We start from the raw sequence: 18,425 nt of genomic DNA on the forward strand, positions 1-18,425 counted from the left end.
AAATGACCTTTACAACCCCTAGCAGAAACTGGAATGTTGATCCAACATTCGATGTTTCTATAAAACATTTGTATTTCTTTGGTTCTGTTGCTGTCAAAAACAAATAACAAGTTGTCAATACCACTGCACACCTAGCTTCATCGGGGTGGGTAATCCGAACAGAGTCATTGGGGATATAAATCATACTTGTATCTTCAATCTTATAAATCGCATGCCCTCCAATGTCTGCCATCTTCCTCCGCTTGGTTATTAATACAATATAATAGCCTTCTAAGAACCTGACAAAACCTGTAAATAAGAAAAACAAATATAATGTCACTTAAACTTAGCAATGCAAATGATTTTAGAAACATATTTACCAAAGACTTCCTACTTTAACACTTTTATAACTTTACAGTCATATAAATTTTTGGCACGTACATAACATAAAATTATTTTGGGTGATGGCTGGAGATGTGGCTCAGTTGGTAGAGTACTTGCCTGGCACAGTCCCAGCACTGATTGAGTCAGGCACAGTGGCATGGACTTATCACTTTATCCCTTGGGATGAAAGCAGGAAGATCAGGGGTTCCAGGTCATCTTCAGCTATACAGTGGGTTTGGGGAAAGCTATAACCCAGTCCTATATATATATGATTAGACATATAGAATACCTATAGGATACACATTGTATAAGCATATACATTATACATAAAATTAAGAAGAGTTGTTTGAGGGAATACTTTCAATTCTGTATAAAGATGACCGTCTAGAAGTCTGTCAATAAAGATAAGGAACACACTGAATTGTATACTTAAGTGAGGAAGATGGAACTTTTTTTTAAAAGATTTATTTATTATATGTAAGTACATTGTAGCTGTCTTCATAGACTCCAGAAGAGGACATCAGATCTTATTACAGATGGTTGTGAGCCACCATGTGGTTGCTGGGATTTGAACTCAGGACCTTTGGAAGAGCAGTCGGTACTCTTAACTGCTGAGCCATCTCTCCAGCCCCCTAAGATGGAACATTTTATGATTTATGCCATAATTCTATTTTTACATGCACACACACACGCACACACATACACACACACGCGCGCACACATACAGTTACATGCACACTCACACAGACACACACACACAGAGTTGCATGCACACTCACACGCACATACACGCACATACACACAGTTACATGCACTCACACACACATACACACACACATGCACGCACACACACACACAGTTACATGCACACTCACACGCACATACACGCACACATACACACAGTTACATGCACACTCATGCACATACACGGACATACACACACACATGCACGCACACACACACAGTTACATGCACACTCACACAGGCAGATACAAATGAAAGAAAGAAGAGCAGTTCCTCTCTCTCTAAAGTAAAGAAGGTCACATCACTTGACTGTGACATTGGAGACACTGGGCTGAGGATGTGTGAACAGAGTTTATGGAACACGGGAGGAAGAACCAACTCCACCACCCACTGACCAGAGACAGCATCCACCCCGAGAGTTCCTATGCCAGCCTCCCTAAAAGTCTTCAGAGAACGCAGCCCTCCAACAGAGAGGTATGAAGACCCCCACAAGATACCCAGGACCTTCTCACAGCACAGCTCTTGGGGAACCAAACACCACCCCTAAAACCAAATCTCCCTGAGGCTCACGATGGCTGTAATTTTCACTGTGACCCTGCATCCTAGCCCCCATCACCCCATCTTTAATGGTGCTTTAGTTTTACCTTGGTTCATTGTATATTTTTGCCACCCCCTCCCCTCAACATACCAAGAGTTTCCTCCAAGAGGTGGCAAAGGCTAGGAAAGGACACTGAACAGAGAACTAAGTCTCAGAAGGACGGCAGACCTCCAACCATATGCTCCAGGGACAGACAGAACAAGTTTGTGACAGTGCTCATGACCTTACCTGTGGTTCCCATAATTCATGCTGGTCACTGGACAACAATGGAGCAGCTCCAGCAGAGGCACAAGTCCATAATTGAGAATGATAGCTTAGAAATGTTTGAGCCTTTGAGGTATAGTGTGTAGTTATAAAAAACAATCTACGCTATGCTATCTCCAGCTAGGCACTGACAGCTGCCATTCAGCCAGCCCCTATGGTTCCAGTGGCTTACTGCCACCTCTGAGCTTCTCAGATGTTCCCAGGCCAACCACCCCCTATGGCCAGCCTTCAGAAAGCCAGCTGCTGCTCGCACAAATCCCCTTAACCCTGTAAAATGATAACACTAAAGACTTGTAATATAACAACCAGATTTATAACTTAAATCTCCAACCCCAAAAGGCCTGCACAAAGAACACAGAACTCAATTGATATAAACATAAGCTGCACACCTAGAAGGGGCAAATGTACCCGACATTACTCTATTGTCCTTCTATGAAATCCAGAGCTACCTGTGGCTCTTTTAGCCATTGGGGTTCTGGTTCATCTTCTTCCTCCACCATCTTTCTCTCTCTCTCTCTCTCTCTCTCTCTCTCTCTCTCTCTCTCTCTCTCTCTGTCCCCTCTCTAAAACGTTCAGCTCCGTCTTCCCTTCCACTGCCCAATCACAGGCTCTAGCCTTAGCTGACTAATTAAGATTTTACCTGACCACAGCTGAATTTGGACACTCTCGAGGGGACAGAACATACAAGCAGTAGTTCACAACATTGAGGTTGCCACAACACCTGTATGGATGCTCTATCAAGCTCACACTAAACAAGCATAGAGGAAAGTGCATAACACGCATGGCACACTCCACACACAAGCTATGAATCACAGCACTATGTCTGACTGTGAAATACTGGTGGGAAGGCTGGCCCTGAGCTACAAAAAGCTGAGGAAGGCTGCTCTGGATTCTTATAAACTGTGTATAAACATAATAGCTTAAAATAACAACAAAAACATCCACAAACTTGGCATGCTGGAAGTTAGCAGAGAATACAAGGCATCCATTTGTAATGTAACCATGTAAGATTCCAGTCATTTGTGTTCTTTTGACAGTAAGATGATACTTTTTTTAAAGGTAAACATTTTCTGTAATTTCAGTGCCCTTCATTATTTCTAAAACAAGACTATAAAAACCATAAACTTTCATTAGCTCTCTATTTGGTCTTCACTGATCAGAAATGGCCTTCATCTGGGCAAACTGAGCATGAAACGCATCTCCAGTCTTTCTGTTGTCATCCCCTAGGGGCAGCCTCGAGCCACGGAGGGCTCTCTTACTTATGAGAGAAGTAGCTAAGATGACCCCATCCTGAGCCCATGTGTGTGTTAAATTAATACCTACCTATCAGTTGATCAAATAAGCTTTCTACCATTGATATCTTGGTGATCAATAAAAAATCAGGCAAAGAAGACTGCTAAAAAGCAAGCATGACAAGAGCAAAAAAAATTATCAAAAAGTGCCAAAAAAAAACAACATTGCATAGTCTAGACATCATTTAATATAAGGACAACCAGTCCAATGCAATGCCAGAATACCCATTGCAGCTATTTTAATATAATTTAATAATCTCCCTTCAATTTGTATACTTAATCATCAAGGTAATTTCTATTTTGAATGCTAGCCAATAAGACATTCTATACCACATACACCTTAGAAAATTTCCATCAAAAAGTTGTACTATGGGCTGGAAAGATGACTCAGCAGTTAAGAACGGATTGCTCTTTCAGAAGACCCAAGTTTGATTATCAGCATCTATATCAAGTGGATCACAACCTCCTGCAACTCCAACTACAGGGGTCTGATGCCTTCGCTGACTTCTGTGAGCATTTTATACAAATGTACACACACACGCACACGCACACACACACACACACTTACAGATAAATTCTTGGACTAGACTCTAGTGCAGTGTTCTCACGGTCCTAATGCTGCAGTCTTTTAGTGCTCTTCCTTATATTCCGATCACCACCTCCACCCTCCATCCATAAAAGTATTTTTTTTGCTACTTTGTAACTGCAGTTTTGTTACTGTTATAAATCATAATGTAAATATCTGACATGTGATAATGACCTATGTGAGTAATGACCCACAGGCTGAGAACAACTGCTCTAGCCCATCTAGTCACTAGAGAGACAGCTCAGCAGCTAAGAGCACTGATTGCCTTTCTAAAGGACCTGGGTTTGGTTCCTAGCACCCACACAGTAGCTCAGAATCATTTTTAACTCCAGCTCCAGGGGAAGCAACACCCTCTTCTGACCTCCGCAGGCACCAGGCATGCACATGGTGCACAGACATATATGTAGACAAAACGATCATATACACAATAACAAACATAAAAATAGATATTTTAAGTTATAGTAAAATATCAGCTTTAAACTAATAAGGTGAGACTACTAAGTAACTGTTAAGTTAAAAAATACTATACTTAAGACCTATTCCATCCTAAGCCTTTTTTCTTAATTCTAAAACATAATCAGTACTTGATGTAACAAATTTAACCAACACGGAACTTATTAATGTAAATGAATGGATGCATATGATATTAAATGAGCATTCTCACGCCCTCAAACATGTATCCAGTAATCAAGGAACCTCAAAGGACTTGTCGAGACTCAGGAGAGCAAATGAAAGGAGCCAAGTGAGGCAGAAGCCAACTGTGCTGTATTTATTACTTTTCTCGTTAAGGGAGGGAGATTGACTTTGGCTCCCTGCTTGAAGAGATACAGTCCACAGGGTGGAGAAGAAATGGCACAGAAGGATGGGGAAGAAGGGGGCTGGTCACACTGCAGCTACAGTGAAAAAAAAAATCAGAAAGAGAAAAATGCCATCATCCTCAGTTCAGTCTGAGACGCCAGCCTAGAGGATGGTACTGCCCACACTGGGGGGAGGGGCGTTGTCCTGCTCAGGTATGACTTTCTGGAAGCACAGTCATAGACATACCCTAAGAGTCTCTTGTAGTAATTCTCAATCCTATCTAGTTGGCAATCAAGATTGCCCATTATGCTCGCCTTACCACTCTGTCTTCATGGGCGGGCACCAGGACCCGAAATGGGCCTAAACATGAATGTAGAAGCTGAGACACCACACTGAGAAAAAAACAATAGTTCAAATATGGCAGAGTACAGTATAAGTTTCAATAAGCAAAATTAAAACAGAAAGTGCTAATTGGAAACCTGAAATGACATAAAGTCCATATTCATCGTTATCATCAGTAGCAATGACCTAGTACTATAGCAGGTTTAAGAAGTTCCAGCAGCTGAGAAGCTGTGATGTGAATACTCTGCTTTTTCCATATTCAATCTCCCCAAAGCCCTGAGCAACCTGCCTTTGCTATGATGACAACTTGCCAACCCCCCAGATACTATAGGTATGGGGTACCTACAGCCTCTGCTGTCACTCCTAAGGAGCCCTCACCTCTCTCCCCTACTTTCTCCTGGACCCCACTCCTTCCTCAGGATGCAGTGTAAATCTCCTCTGCTCCTGGAAAGCTCTCTTGCCATTCCAGATCTGCGTATTACAAACTCCAACCTGACTGAACTTTCACCATAGGACGTGGCTGTGTACTTAGAGCCTATAGTTGCCTTGACTGTACTGGCTTCTCTCCTCCATCCCAGTCCAATCAGGCACAGAGCTATCTGTGATAGGTAATGTCGCCTAGGAGACAAATCTCTTCCCAGAGTGGATTAACCAAGGCAGGAACCCTCCCTCGTGGGTCCAGGACTGAATGAAAAGGAGAAGATGGGAGAGGCTCCTTCCTCTCTTCTTCCTGACTGTGGCTGCCATGTGACCAGCTGCCTCCCACCATGGCTGTGTGCCTTCCCTGCCAAGAAGGGATGGGCCCTCTGACTGCAAACTAAGGAGACCATTCTAGGCTGCTTCCTCACAGCCATGAAAAAAGTAACGCATGTCATCATGCAGCAAAGATGGGTTTAATAGTCTGTCACCAGGAGGGGAGCACAGAGCGTGTAAGTGCAGGGAAGGAAAGGGGGACAGAGCTTGAATAAAATGGGAAGGAGCAAGCGCAGGCTAAAGCAGACTGTACTTAATCAATATCAGGCTAGCTGTGGACATACACAACTTAAATCCCAGCACTTGGGAGGCAGAGGCAGGAGGATCTCTGTGAGTTCAAGGGCAGCCTGGTCTACACAGTAAACTCCAGACCTGCAAGAGGTACATAGGCCAGACAGGGAGACCCTGCCTCAGAGAGGTTGGGGATGAGATCAACATCAGGTCCTTGCTGTGAACTAATGTCCAGTTTCCCTGCAAAGCTAGCACAGCTTGGAATCCCTTATCTACAGTTCTACTGACCTTGCTAGAAATGGAAACCGCATCTCTGAGTCATAGTAAGAATAGACTCTTTGGCTCTGTGATTCTGAAGAGACGTTCTCAGTGAGTAAGAAAGGGGTCACTGTGCTGGCTAGTTGCTATGTCAGCTTAACACAAGCCAGGGTCATCTGGCAAGAAGAAATCTTAAGCAAGAAAACGCTTCTCCAGGACTGGCCTGTATGCAGAAGGTCCAGCTCACTGACGGTGGTCCCCTTGGGCTGGTGCTCCTGGATGTATAAGAAAGCAGGCTACCCACACCATAAGGAAGCAGCACTCCTCCATGGCCTCGGCATCATCTCTACCTCTAGTTCCTGCCCTGACTTCTCTGACTAAACACACAAGCCAAATAAACCATCTCCTCAAGTGTTGCCTGCGGTCATCCTATTAACAAAGAAAATCCAGGTAGGACGTCATCCAAAGAACAAGTCTGTGGCAGGCTATACTGTAACCTGCCCTGTTCAATTTAAAGCAAGTTTTACTGTACCTGTAATTCTAGCTGACTGAGAGGCAGTGAGGTAGATGCTTATAGCTCACGCTAATGTTAACTTCTCATTCCACAGCAAGCCAGACATCAGATACCGCCAAGCATTTCTCTACTTGTTTATCTCTACATAAACCTGAACGGTGCCGAGCACATAAGCGGATATTGTCTGATAGATTGATAATGACATTTGAAGCAGCCAGAGCCATTGGGAATGTGTTAAGACTGTATAGCTAAAGAGCCATAGGAGCTCTCTAAGTAACCTGTACCAAATAAAGAAACAGGCAAGGGAGGCACACTTCTTACCTACGACACCGAAAGCTGAGACGGCTCGAAACAACCCGGAGGATCCTTTCTGGCTCATCTTTGTTCTGTTTCCCAGATCCAGGCGGCCAAGAAGTTCCCGCACTTCTTGTTGTGTGTACACGTGCTGTGAGACAAGCACAGGCCATCTGTGAGGCTCCCTGGGTTATTTACCTGCCTCTGAAAACTGCCAGTTGCCTCCAGGACCCATAGGTGAGGTACCATCCCACTAAGGGCTGTGACTTCACCTCCTCGGAACAACATACACTGGAACCCTGCATGAGGGCCATGCAGGGAGCCCTGATGGCACTGATGGTACTCACCCTGTCGTCGATGACCACCAAGTCCTTTGGTTCTGTTCTATCAATTTTCAGGACGCGGTACTTTGTTTCTGCGTGATTGCTCCCAACTAGAAAGTATCTCTACCAAGAAAGAAAATGTCCTGTTAAAGGCGCGTTCTATAACCAGGTTACATGTCAAGGAGACATTAACGAAGTCAGTTTGCTTTTTAAGGTGTATGTTGATTATGTACAACTAGAGGACTAGAGGGACCGATTCCAAAAGGTCAATTTTTAAATTGAAATGTTCTTAGAGCTTCGTGATAAGAATCATTCTGATGTCTGAAATAAGCACAGGACCCAGGTCAGATGCATTTAATTCTACTATAACACTAGAGACTGGCTTATGTGATATTTAAGCTTTGCCTGGAAGCAGCAGTGCTGACAAGCACGCGTTTAGACAATTACAGCTATTAAATATTATAGTTTGACAAGTCTAAAAGTCTTCTGTGTCGAGTGGGAAAATGGTTGTGAGGGAGGAACTCTGAGGGCTTGCTCCATCCAAGGGACTGCAAGGATGCACAGTCCAGGCAGGACACGTGGGCCCTGCCACCAGACAGGCGTGGGACTGGGGAGGTGGAGCATGCTCAAACCCCAGGACACCTCCGAGATCTGAGATGACATGAACAGAGCTGCTCCTCCCTCACTCCATGCCTGCTCTGAAGCGTGTAACAAGACCCTCAGCTAAGATGACCGTGGGAAGCCAGTCACATAACACAGCACCTGGAAGGCTTCTCCACGCTAATGAGGCATCTCAATAGCCTAAGGCTTCAGCCAGGGACCTTCCCTTCCTGGATATTCCCCAAAATTATATAATCCCTGGTTCATCCCAAATAAAGCATATGCATTCACATCCACCCCACCCCCAATAAAGAAATATGAACAAGCTAAGACCATCTCAGGGAGCTGCTTCATTAAAGGTTGCCATGAGGAAGGCCTTCACCTAAGCAACCTGGAACATTAAGACTCTCAAAGAAGGCCTTCTCTTCTCCCACCCCTCCACCACTTGGCATTCAGCACTGGACCCAGATCCTGTTCATCCCAGGCCCCACTTTCCCCTTCCAGCCTGGCATATAGCCTTGCTCTGTTGCCCCACTTAAATATGACTCCCTGTCCTGGACTTCACCTTGTCCCTCCTCCCCATCCCCGAGCTGGTGTACAGGCAGTACCCAGACACCACCAGAGGAGAGGTAAAACATGGGACCACAAGTCCCCATACTTTTCCCAAGGAAGTTACTGGAAACAATATTCATCGTACCCCTGAACACAGCAGCCTTAGTTGCTACATCACTGGGAATGATACAGATAATAACAATGTCAAAAGTAGTAACCCTGTGCTATGGATGGGCCTGGTGCTGTCTGTATTTTAATGCTAATTCCACTCTCCTGAGAAGGGACCAGGAGTGAGTCACATACTCGGGTGACTTCTTGTGAACCAATCCCCTAATGAATAAAGCAGCCAATCACTGGGCCAGTAGGGGGGACTTCCAGGTTGGACAGGAGAGAGGAAGCAGGAGAGAGTTAGGTCTTTTGTGGACAAGGATAGCGTGAGGACAAGATGTAGCTATGAGTGTCTCCCAGTTTCAACGGCAGATCGATCAGTCAGGATTTGCCACGGGAGGATTTAGATTTAATAAGGCTTACAAGATTAGGGTTTTAGTTGTTGCGCCCAGTGAGTGAGTTACTGTTGTTTATGTTTGTGTGTTTTCTTTCACACAGCGGATCAGGGTTCCAGAGAGAAAGATATGGCAGCAAAGTGTGGCTTGCCTGATGTGTCCCACAAAAGCTGTGGGGGATTTGAAGCATGGGGTTGGTGTGGTAACGACCCACCAGTGGGAACCTAGCAAGCTGGGTGGAGAGATTTTGGCGCTGAGTCATAGTCTCCATGAGATACAGACTGCATGGACGGCCAGGCCACCAGAGCAGAGTTGCCAGCACAAGCACAGGAACGTGACAGTTTCATTTTTTGATACTTCCCACAACAATCCTTTATTTAAACATAAAATTCATGAGCAAAACTAAGTGGATTGCTTTATTTTTGGGTGGTGCTGAGAATCAGACCAAGAGCCCCATACATGCTAAGCACACACTCTGTCAAGCTATCTCCTTAATTCAATTATTCTTAAATTACTTTAAAGTAAAACCTCATTATCAAAAATAAATACTGTAAAGATATTTTGCTTAAACATGCCCTTTAAAAAGTATTATTTTTGAAATATAAATAAATAAAATAACCCATTTAAAAAAGAAAAGATTGGGAAGACACTGCCATAATTAGCCAGCATTTTACCATGTCACTGGTTATGCAATGTGCAAATGTAACCGCAATTAAACACGACATACAGCTGTCTGCTGGACAATGTCAAAGGTCAAGCTAGAGAGCATCCACCACTGGAAGCCAAAGCAGATGAGACTGAAGTAGGAGCTGGAGCTGTATAAAATGATGGAAGAGTCTAGCATTGGGACTTCAAGAATGAGTACAATTTTAAGAAATTACAGTATGCAGAATTCTGTTACAATGTTTTCTATCTAAATCGGTAAGATAAATAAAACTCACTGAAGCTTTTACTAAGTGTGCATGTGTCACGTAATAATACAATAATAATAACATCTTGTTAAAGATGTTCCTCATGTTCCATGGAGACATAAGATTGCATTGTCTAATAGCAACATAACTATGTCTTAGTTTGGGTAAGTGTTTTTATTATGTTTGCAGTGAAATTCATCTAAGGACACATTTCTCAGAATGTATCCTGTTGCTAAGCAACAGTGACTTTGTTTATAAAGGTCTGATCTACCCACAGGTTATGAAGAACAAACCTATATGCTGGCTGATACCAGTTAGAGGATGACTAGCTGCAGTGCTTAGCCCCTGGTGTCCTAGAATAGGCAGGGTCTCCTTGGCACTGTCAGTAGTAAGGAGGTAGAAATAAAGTGATTATAATAACAATTAGAAAACAAAGTTGGGGGATGCAGTAACAGGACTCAAGGCACTGGGGGAGCAGCCAGCCAGAGAGGGAAACTGAGAGAAAGAAACTCAGAAGGTCAGCCATGAGCCCCAACTCACTGCCTAGAGGAGGGGGTGACCAATCTAAAAAAACAGCCAACCAAATAAATCAGAAAGAATGATTTGCAAACTATTTATACTTGTTACCAGAAAGGGAGCCACCTTACTGAGGTCATGAAGATAAAGAACGCCCAGGAGAGCAACTAGCAAGAAAGGGCATGAAAGGGACTGTTAATGTTTATAGCCAAAACAAGATGAAGCCAGATGCTCACAGAGCCCCTAACACAGTGAGCAGAGTGTTCCCTTGCAGAAAGCAGACCCTCACAGGGAGAGCAGGCCCTCACAGCAGGCCCTACAGAGAGAAGACCCTTACAGGCAGCAGGCCCTCACAGGGAGCCGGCTCTCACAGGGAGAGCAGGCCCTCACAGAGAGTGGGCCCTCACAGGGAGCAGATTCTCACAGGGAGAGCAGGCCCTCACAGAGAGTGGGTCCTCACAGGGAGCAGGCCCTCACAGAGAGTGGGTCCTCACAGGGAGCAGGCCCTCACAGAGAGTGGGCCCTCACAGGAAGCAGGCCCTTACAGGAAGCCAGCTCTCACAGGGAGCGGGGTCTTATAGTGAGCAGGCCCTCACAGAGAGTGGGCCCTCACAGGGAGCAGATTCTCACAGGGAGAGCAGGCCCTCTCAGAGAATGGGCCCTCACAGGAAGCAGGCCCTTACAGGAAGCCAGCTCTCACAGGGAGCGGGGTCTTATAGGGGGCAGGCCCTCACAGAGAGTGGGCCCTCTCAGGGAGCAGGCCCACACAGGAAGAGCAGGCCCTCAGCACAGTTGAGGAAAAGGACAAAATAACATTAATGACAATAATAAAAGGGGACTTCCCTCCCAAAGGGGAGTAATTGCACTGCAGGCCCAAAATTGGACCAGCCTGGGGTGATACACCAATCTGATAGCCATCTTCTCTATCATCTACACTAATGCCTCTTCTCTGGGCAAGCACAAAGAAAGATGGATTTCCATCTAGCCACTCAGCTTTCAAATAGGTAAAATCCCCACATGAAATTCCTTGTTGCAATAGGTCCTGTGAATCTAAATATTAGTTGCAGTAAGTCCATGTTACGGCAGTTCACAGTGAGAGACAAGGACCTTGACTCGGTGGTGGGCATCAGCAAACATGCTTAGCAGCCTTTAGGGCACACGTAAGAAATGAGCCCTTTACCTCTCGCATCCTGTATGCTCTGAGAGTCAGAAGAGCCAAAAGTTAAAGAAACAGTCCACAGACTGAGAACCATGAGTGGGGACGGGAAGTCATGTGACTATCCACAGGCTCTGCCCTCAGAAATGCTCTTTAAAGGATTTGTGCGGAGAATAGCGCCCTCGTGTGGAGATTCTTCTGAGGCTCTGACCGGCTTGGGGATGGTGCACTGTTGCACTGCCCTCTGCCGGCTGGCCAAAATCCACTCTAGCACTGATTTGGTTTTTTAATTTAAAAAAGAGATAATTTTTACAGAAAGAGCTGTTCCCACTCAATCCCATGTTCCCCCTGTTGAATACAGCAATTCTGTGACCACGCAAACTCACACTGTGTCATACTGGATAAAACCACTCAAGATGGACCTCCCCATGGGAGGAAGCAGGAGAATACTGCAAATGGAAAGGCTCACCCAAGAAGAGAAATGGCTTACATAAATGAGCCTCCAGCAGAAACAGAAGGTTGGGGCTCCATGGACCCCAGAGTATTAGAAGATAAAAGAAGACATCACTCTCATCCCCCCACAAAAAAAGAAACCAAACAAAAAAAACAAAAACAAAAACAAACACAAGCACAAAGTCGGCACATGTTTCTGAAGAAAAAAAAGCAAGATTCAAACTAAAAACCAAGACTGAGATGGCATACCTTGTCTTGTCAGTTACTGTTTTCATTTATGGGGTTCACAGCTGGGTTAGACAATGGTGACCCCACCCCACCCCACCCCACCTCTAGCACCCTCACAGTACTTTCTACTGCTATGAAAGCTAACCAGCAGGGGAGAACTTACTGCTCAGAACCAACTTGATTTTTTCTATGTTCTGTGACCAATATGCGTGCTGTCTTCCTTCAGCAATAGAGTCTAACCATCAAGTTCTGCTGAACAGAAGGAAAACGCCTGCACTGTGAGGGGTCTGCAGCCAGCTCTGACCAACAGCTCCAGGGAAACCAATACCTGTCGCTCTGCTTAGCTGACAACTTAGGGATTCTGAGAGGAACAGTATAACTGTATAAGATAATGCCAACTAAATTCATATATATTTATATTCTTGATTCATATATAGTTATATATAGTTACATAAACTCATATATATATATATATAATATACATTATCTTATAAAATAGATTTTATACAGCTTTTTCAAACATCCTTAGAGTTATTGATCCCTCTCCTCACTTCCTGCTCACCCCACCCTCCCACCCCTCTCCACATGCCACAGCTGCAATAGTGGCAAGAACGGGGTAACCCACTGCTTTCTGGCTCGATTGCTGTAGATCTGGCCCAGAACCCACTGGTGAAGAGCTCACACTCACCAGCGGTAACCCTACTACTATTTTTCTGCTAAATGGACACAGTATCAAACCATCCTCCAGCCTTAGCTCTGTTCACATAGATGAGGCTAGCTCTCAATCACACCAGAGAAGTTTCACTCTGCAGTAGACAATAGCTAATGAAGAAATTTACAACTGGGACACCTGTAGCAATACATACACACAGTTCAAGGACCATGATGGAAGAGGAGGCAGAAAGATTCTAGAAAGAGAAGTCGGGGACCACCAGAGCAGTAATCTTCGGGCCATGATAGGACTCCTGTTCTCAAGGCCTCGCAGCTATGGCTGCCTACACAAAACAAGCACAAGATCAAGCTGGTCAACATTGGAGCATGGGGAAGGGGGACCATGAGCCGTCACTCCTAACTGAGAAGCTATGGACAATCAGTGGCCTCTGGAGAAAGAAGAGTCCGATTTTTAAGGGCATGAGCTCTGGCAAACCAACCACGCTTCAGTAGGTGTCTCCACACCCAAGTAGGATACAGACAGCACAAACTGGACTCACTAGGTTATTATCTAAAAAAGGAGGAACAAAGTTGGAGGGAGATGGAGGTAGGGGTGGATCTGGGGAGAGCTGGGGGAGGAAGGGTGTGGATACAGCCCACCTCTCCAGCTCTGCTCTCTGCAGCATACAGAGCTTGTTGAGGGACAGGAATGAGGCAGACAATTGGATATTGAAAAAAAAAAAAAAAAAAAACAACTAGCTGTACTAAAGTGAGTTGAGTCTCTTCTGAAAATTGTCATTGTTCAAGAAGAGCTTAAAACGTGTTGGTAACTTTGACAGTGATGGTGAGGTAAAAAGATGAATATGTTTCTAAAATATCTATACAGGAAACCAGAAAGGAATACAATAGACAACCCGTGTAAAAGGAAAAGCAGAATCTATGAACATTCTCTCCTTTTACACTGACAGGCTAATTAATCATTCACTCTTCATCTGAGGGAAGAAAAGTCAGCCTTCTTGAAAAGGAAGATTTCAAGTTGTACCACAGCTTCAGCTAATGTTCAACTTCAGCTGAACTTTCATTTTAAATGTACTATTTTTAAAGAGTTATCTGGGAGCTGTTTCCAGCAGTTTCACAGTGTTGCAAGCCTGCCGGTTCTGCCGGTCTCATTTATCAAGCCAAGCAGTGAGTTAATGCAGCCCAGAAGAGGGGAAGCGAACCTCACAAGCAAATTCCTGACAGGCAGTACCCAGCCTGACTGATGGGAGCTTCATATTCCCTGCAGAAGTGAGTGTGAAACTCCATCACCCCTACCACATCTCTAAACTATAACTATGCTTCTCTCTCCTGGACAACAGCACCCATGGTCCCCTGCTCCTGTCCCTCAGCCAAACGTACCACACTGTCCCATCCTCTCTTGCTCCCCAGTCACGCAATAAAGGTTAAGAGGCATTCCTTGTGGTGTGCCTCTTATTTTACTCAAGCCCACGTGGTTGGGGATAAAGGGCGGCTCCCTCAGAGCATTGCCCACTAAGCACGAATAAGTGGGAGGCACGCTGCAGATTCACCCAGGTTGATGTCCGTCCGTTGCTAAAGCCCCTAGAGCAGCTCCTGCTCTCACTGGCGAGAACAAATCTCCAAAGCAAAAGGCAGCCTGAGGGGACTGGGGGCCAGGGGAGCAGGAACCTCAAAGACTGGAGCCCTTGGTGTGCCATACACCAGCCCTTCCCTTTCCTCACCAAAGAGCTCTCCAGATTTACCTCTGCACAGGAAACAGTGACAACATGAACTCTGGAGCAGGAGCAAACTCACCCACTTACCTTTCTAGATGAAGGCTGGGCACGAGAGGCAGCCATCTTGCCTGCTATATTGCTCTAACTCCAAACCATACGTTCACCCAACCAAATCAAGTATGCTCACATCTTTCAATACTTGTCAACTATGACTTTAACACGTAACAACAGAAGTCGACCTCCGCTTTAATGCTTTAATTACTGGCAAGCTGAATAGCTGATAATATTCATTGTTCTTTCTGCTGGATTATCTACTTACTAGCTTAACTTTTAATAAAAATGTCTTTTTACTTATGTGAGGGGAGAATTAGGAACATACATGTAGGGGCTCACAGAGAGGCAGAAGAGAACCCCTAGCTACAGTTACAGGTAGCTGTGAACCTCCCAGGGTGGGTGCAGGGACACTGAGCTCAGGTTCTCAGGAGTGGCAAGGGATCTAAGCCACTGAACTGTCTCTCTGGCCCCTACCTTGTCCTTTTCAAGCGGCTTTACTTTTCTGACTACTTATACAATATTTAGAATGTAAAGCTATATTACACTATTATTCTGGCTACTAACACTCCCTCCATCTGTCATTAGGCTTTTGATTATCTTTTTAACTTATATTTGCAGTTTTAAACTAGGAAAGAACATAGAAATAAGTCATGATCTACCTTGTGAAGCTAGAGAAAAAGGACTTGTTGCTGCGGTCTAAATGTGTACAGATCTAACCCCAACGCAGCAATACTGAGAAGTGAGGCCTTCTGGATGTGACTTGGTCTGAGCAGGATTGACACCACTTTAGCAATGGCCAGAGGGATTCATCTACCCCCTCAGTGATGCGGGCACATCTTGCCCCTCACGAACACTGAACCTGTCTGTGCCTTGATCTTGGGTCTCTCTGTGTCTCTGGAACTGTAAGAAATACTATTACTGTCCATGTACCTCCTCACTGGGTGTTTGGTTGTTTTGTTTTCTGAAGACTGTCAACAATGCTGAGAAGGAAGGCAAGAGTCTTCGCTAAGCCACTCCCAAGCCACTGCCCAATGTCTAACTCTGACCATGAAGCAAGGTCACAGTGGCAGGCTGAAATCACACTGAAATGACTGATGGTGATGAGCTGAGAAAACTGTTGTGAAGCCAGGTGGATGTGCAGCTTATCCATCTGGATGATAACAGTCCACTCCCACCCCATCAGTGCCGTCCCCTGTGCTCACAGCCAGAGCTGGTGTCACTGGCCACGGAAAGCAATATGAAAATCCACAGAAAGGATCCTTCTTTTTAGGTATGCAAAGTATACACAAATAAATGTCTCAATGGCAGGCAGTCACTAAAAGATACCTTAGTTTTCCCTTCCCCTTGCTGTGATTAAAATCCCTTGACAAAAGCCATTTAGGAGAGAAGGGGTTAATTTTAGCTCACAAGGGATTACAGTTCATCACCATGGCAGCAGGAGCACCAGGCTGGCCCATTACACTGTGCCAACAGCTAGAAGCACAGAGGAATAAAAGCACTTGTCTCTGCTCAGCAGATTGTCTTCACTCTTATGTAACACGGCCATGCCCACTGGCCAGTGCCACGCAGAGGGTGGGGCTTCCCACCTCAATTAACATCATCAAGACTATCCCCACAGGTGCACTCACAGAAGCATCACTGAACTAGCAACCCATCACTGGGACTCCTCTCCCAGGGAACCCTGGGTTGTGTAAAGTTGATCAAACTAACCATCACACATGGATAGGAAGAAAGAAAAAAAAAAAAAAAAAAAAAACGAAAACTGAAATCAGGAGCAAAAAGGCAAATTTTTTTCATTAAAAAAAAAAAATACCTAAAGGAAAACATGATATTATTAGTAACTTAATGCTGATAAATTCAACAACTGAAATGAAATGAGCAAATTTCTTGATAAACACAAATTATCAAGATCAATTAAAAGCCAATCTACATAGTCCTCTGACCTCGCCCACAAAGCACAAGCTTCACCCGTGGGTTAGAACAAACGCTGAAAACAGAAGTGTCCGTCATACAGAAGCACTTCAGAAAGGAGGGGCATTTCAGAGCTGTCTGAGCCCTGCCATAAGAGCCAGACAAGGGCTCAGTGGGCAGCACTTGTCACCAGGCCTGAGGACCTGAGACCTCAGGATGCACTGGTTCTCAGCCTGTGGATGACCCTGTCACTGGGGTCACCTAAGAGCATCAGGAAACATATTTACATTGCAATTCATAACAGTAGCAACATTACAGTTACAAAGCATCGATGAAAACAATTCTATGTTTGGGGGTCACCACAACATGGGGTACTATGTTAAAGGACCGCAGCGTCAGGAAGGTTGAGAAACACTGACAAATTAGATGGAAAGAACTAAGTTCCTGAGGTGCCCTCTGACTCCGAGTTCACTCTGTCAGATGCACACACAAAAATAGATAAAAAAAAGTATTAAAACAGGTGTGTTATAAAATATCACAAATCAACAACCTAAACATAAAATCTTTAACAAATTTTAATTAGCACATAAAATCTATTATGTGAAAATAGTATAATATGGCTACGATATATTTCTGTAATTCAACATTTAACATTTAAAACGAAATGAATGGATGTAACTGATTATAGTAAAAACACTAAGGAAATTGTATGCAAAGATGAAAATTGGCAAAATTTAACATTATCCGTAATTTTTTAATTTAATAAAATATTTTATTTTCTGTGTACAAGGGAAGAGGGTTTGCCATCATGTTTGCGCAGTAAGGCCCCTCGGAAGCCAAAAGAAGGCCTCAGGGACTAGAGTTACAGACAAGGTGAACTGCCACACGGGTACTGGGAATCAAAATCAGGACCTCCGGGAGAGCAGCCAGTGCCCTTAACCACTGAGCCACCTCTCTAGCCCCTTAGTATTATTTTTTTTAAAGTTATCTTGCTGGGGCTGGAGAGATAGCTTAGTGGTTAAGAGCTCTGACTGCTCTTCTAGAGGTCCTGAATTCAATTTCCAGCAACAACATGGTAGTTCACAACCATCTTATAATGAGGTCCAATATCCTCTTCTGGTGTTTCTGAAGACAGCTACAGTGTACTCATACAAAATAAATAAATCTAAAGAACAAAACAAAACAACAACCAAAAAAAAGGTCTCAGCAAACTAAAAATAGAAAAAGAATCTTCCTCAGCCTAATAAAAGGCACCTACGGAAAACCCACTGTGCATCACTTACTACCAAAAGGCTGGAGTACTTTTCCCCTAAGACAGAGGAGACAGATGTGTCTTCTCTAGGGACCTCCAATTTAGCTTTGTAGTAGAAGTGCAGGCCAGTGCTGTGAGGCAGGCAAGCAAGCAACCAAGAGGCACCCAGACAGAGAGAAGTGAGCCTCATTCTGAATGACACTTTTATTCTTCCCAAATCAGTCCACAGACTTACTGAAATCTAAATCCTAAGTGTGTGAGTGGGTGTGTGTGAGTGTGTGTGTGTGTGTTCATATATGTCCTGGTACATGTGCATATGTGTACAAGTATGTATAGGCCAAAGGTTAACACAGGGCATTTTCCTCAATGACTCTTCACAGAGTCTCTCTAACCCTGAGCTCAGGATTGGCTAGACTGGCTTGACAACAAACCTCAGTATCCTCCTATCTGTCTGCACAGCTGGGATTACAGCTGTGCACTCCTCCTGTCTGCACAGCTGGGATTACAGCTGTGCACTCCTCCTGTCTGCACAGCCGGGATTACAG

At 44.5% G+C, this 18,425-nt stretch overlaps 1 protein-coding gene across 2 annotated transcripts in view; it reads right to left on the reverse strand.

Moving 5' to 3' along the window:
- Fig4 (FIG4 phosphoinositide 5-phosphatase) overlaps positions 1-18,425 on the reverse strand; it is a 112,647-nt gene that overhangs the window by 88,689 nt on the left and 5,533 nt on the right. The window contains exons 1-3 of one of the 2 annotated variants that reach the window (XM_029542548.1): positions 7,065-7,151; positions 3,293-3,365; positions 132-288 (exon numbers count right to left, since the gene is read on the reverse strand). In XM_029542548.1, coding sequence (XP_029398408.1) covers positions 132-288; positions 3,293-3,323 — 188 coding nt within the window. In that variant the 5' untranslated portion in view covers positions 3,324-3,365; positions 7,065-7,151. Of the gene's footprint in view, positions 1-131; positions 289-3,292; positions 3,366-7,064; positions 7,189-7,384; positions 7,484-18,425 lie in introns of those variants that run through there. The other variant, XM_021204720.1, reaches the window with a different exon arrangement.

This window comes from Mus pahari, chromosome 9, assembly GCF_900095145.1.
Source record: "Mus pahari chromosome 9, PAHARI_EIJ_v1.1, whole genome shotgun sequence".
Taxonomy (NCBI): domain Eukaryota; kingdom Metazoa; phylum Chordata; class Mammalia; order Rodentia; family Muridae; genus Mus; species Mus pahari.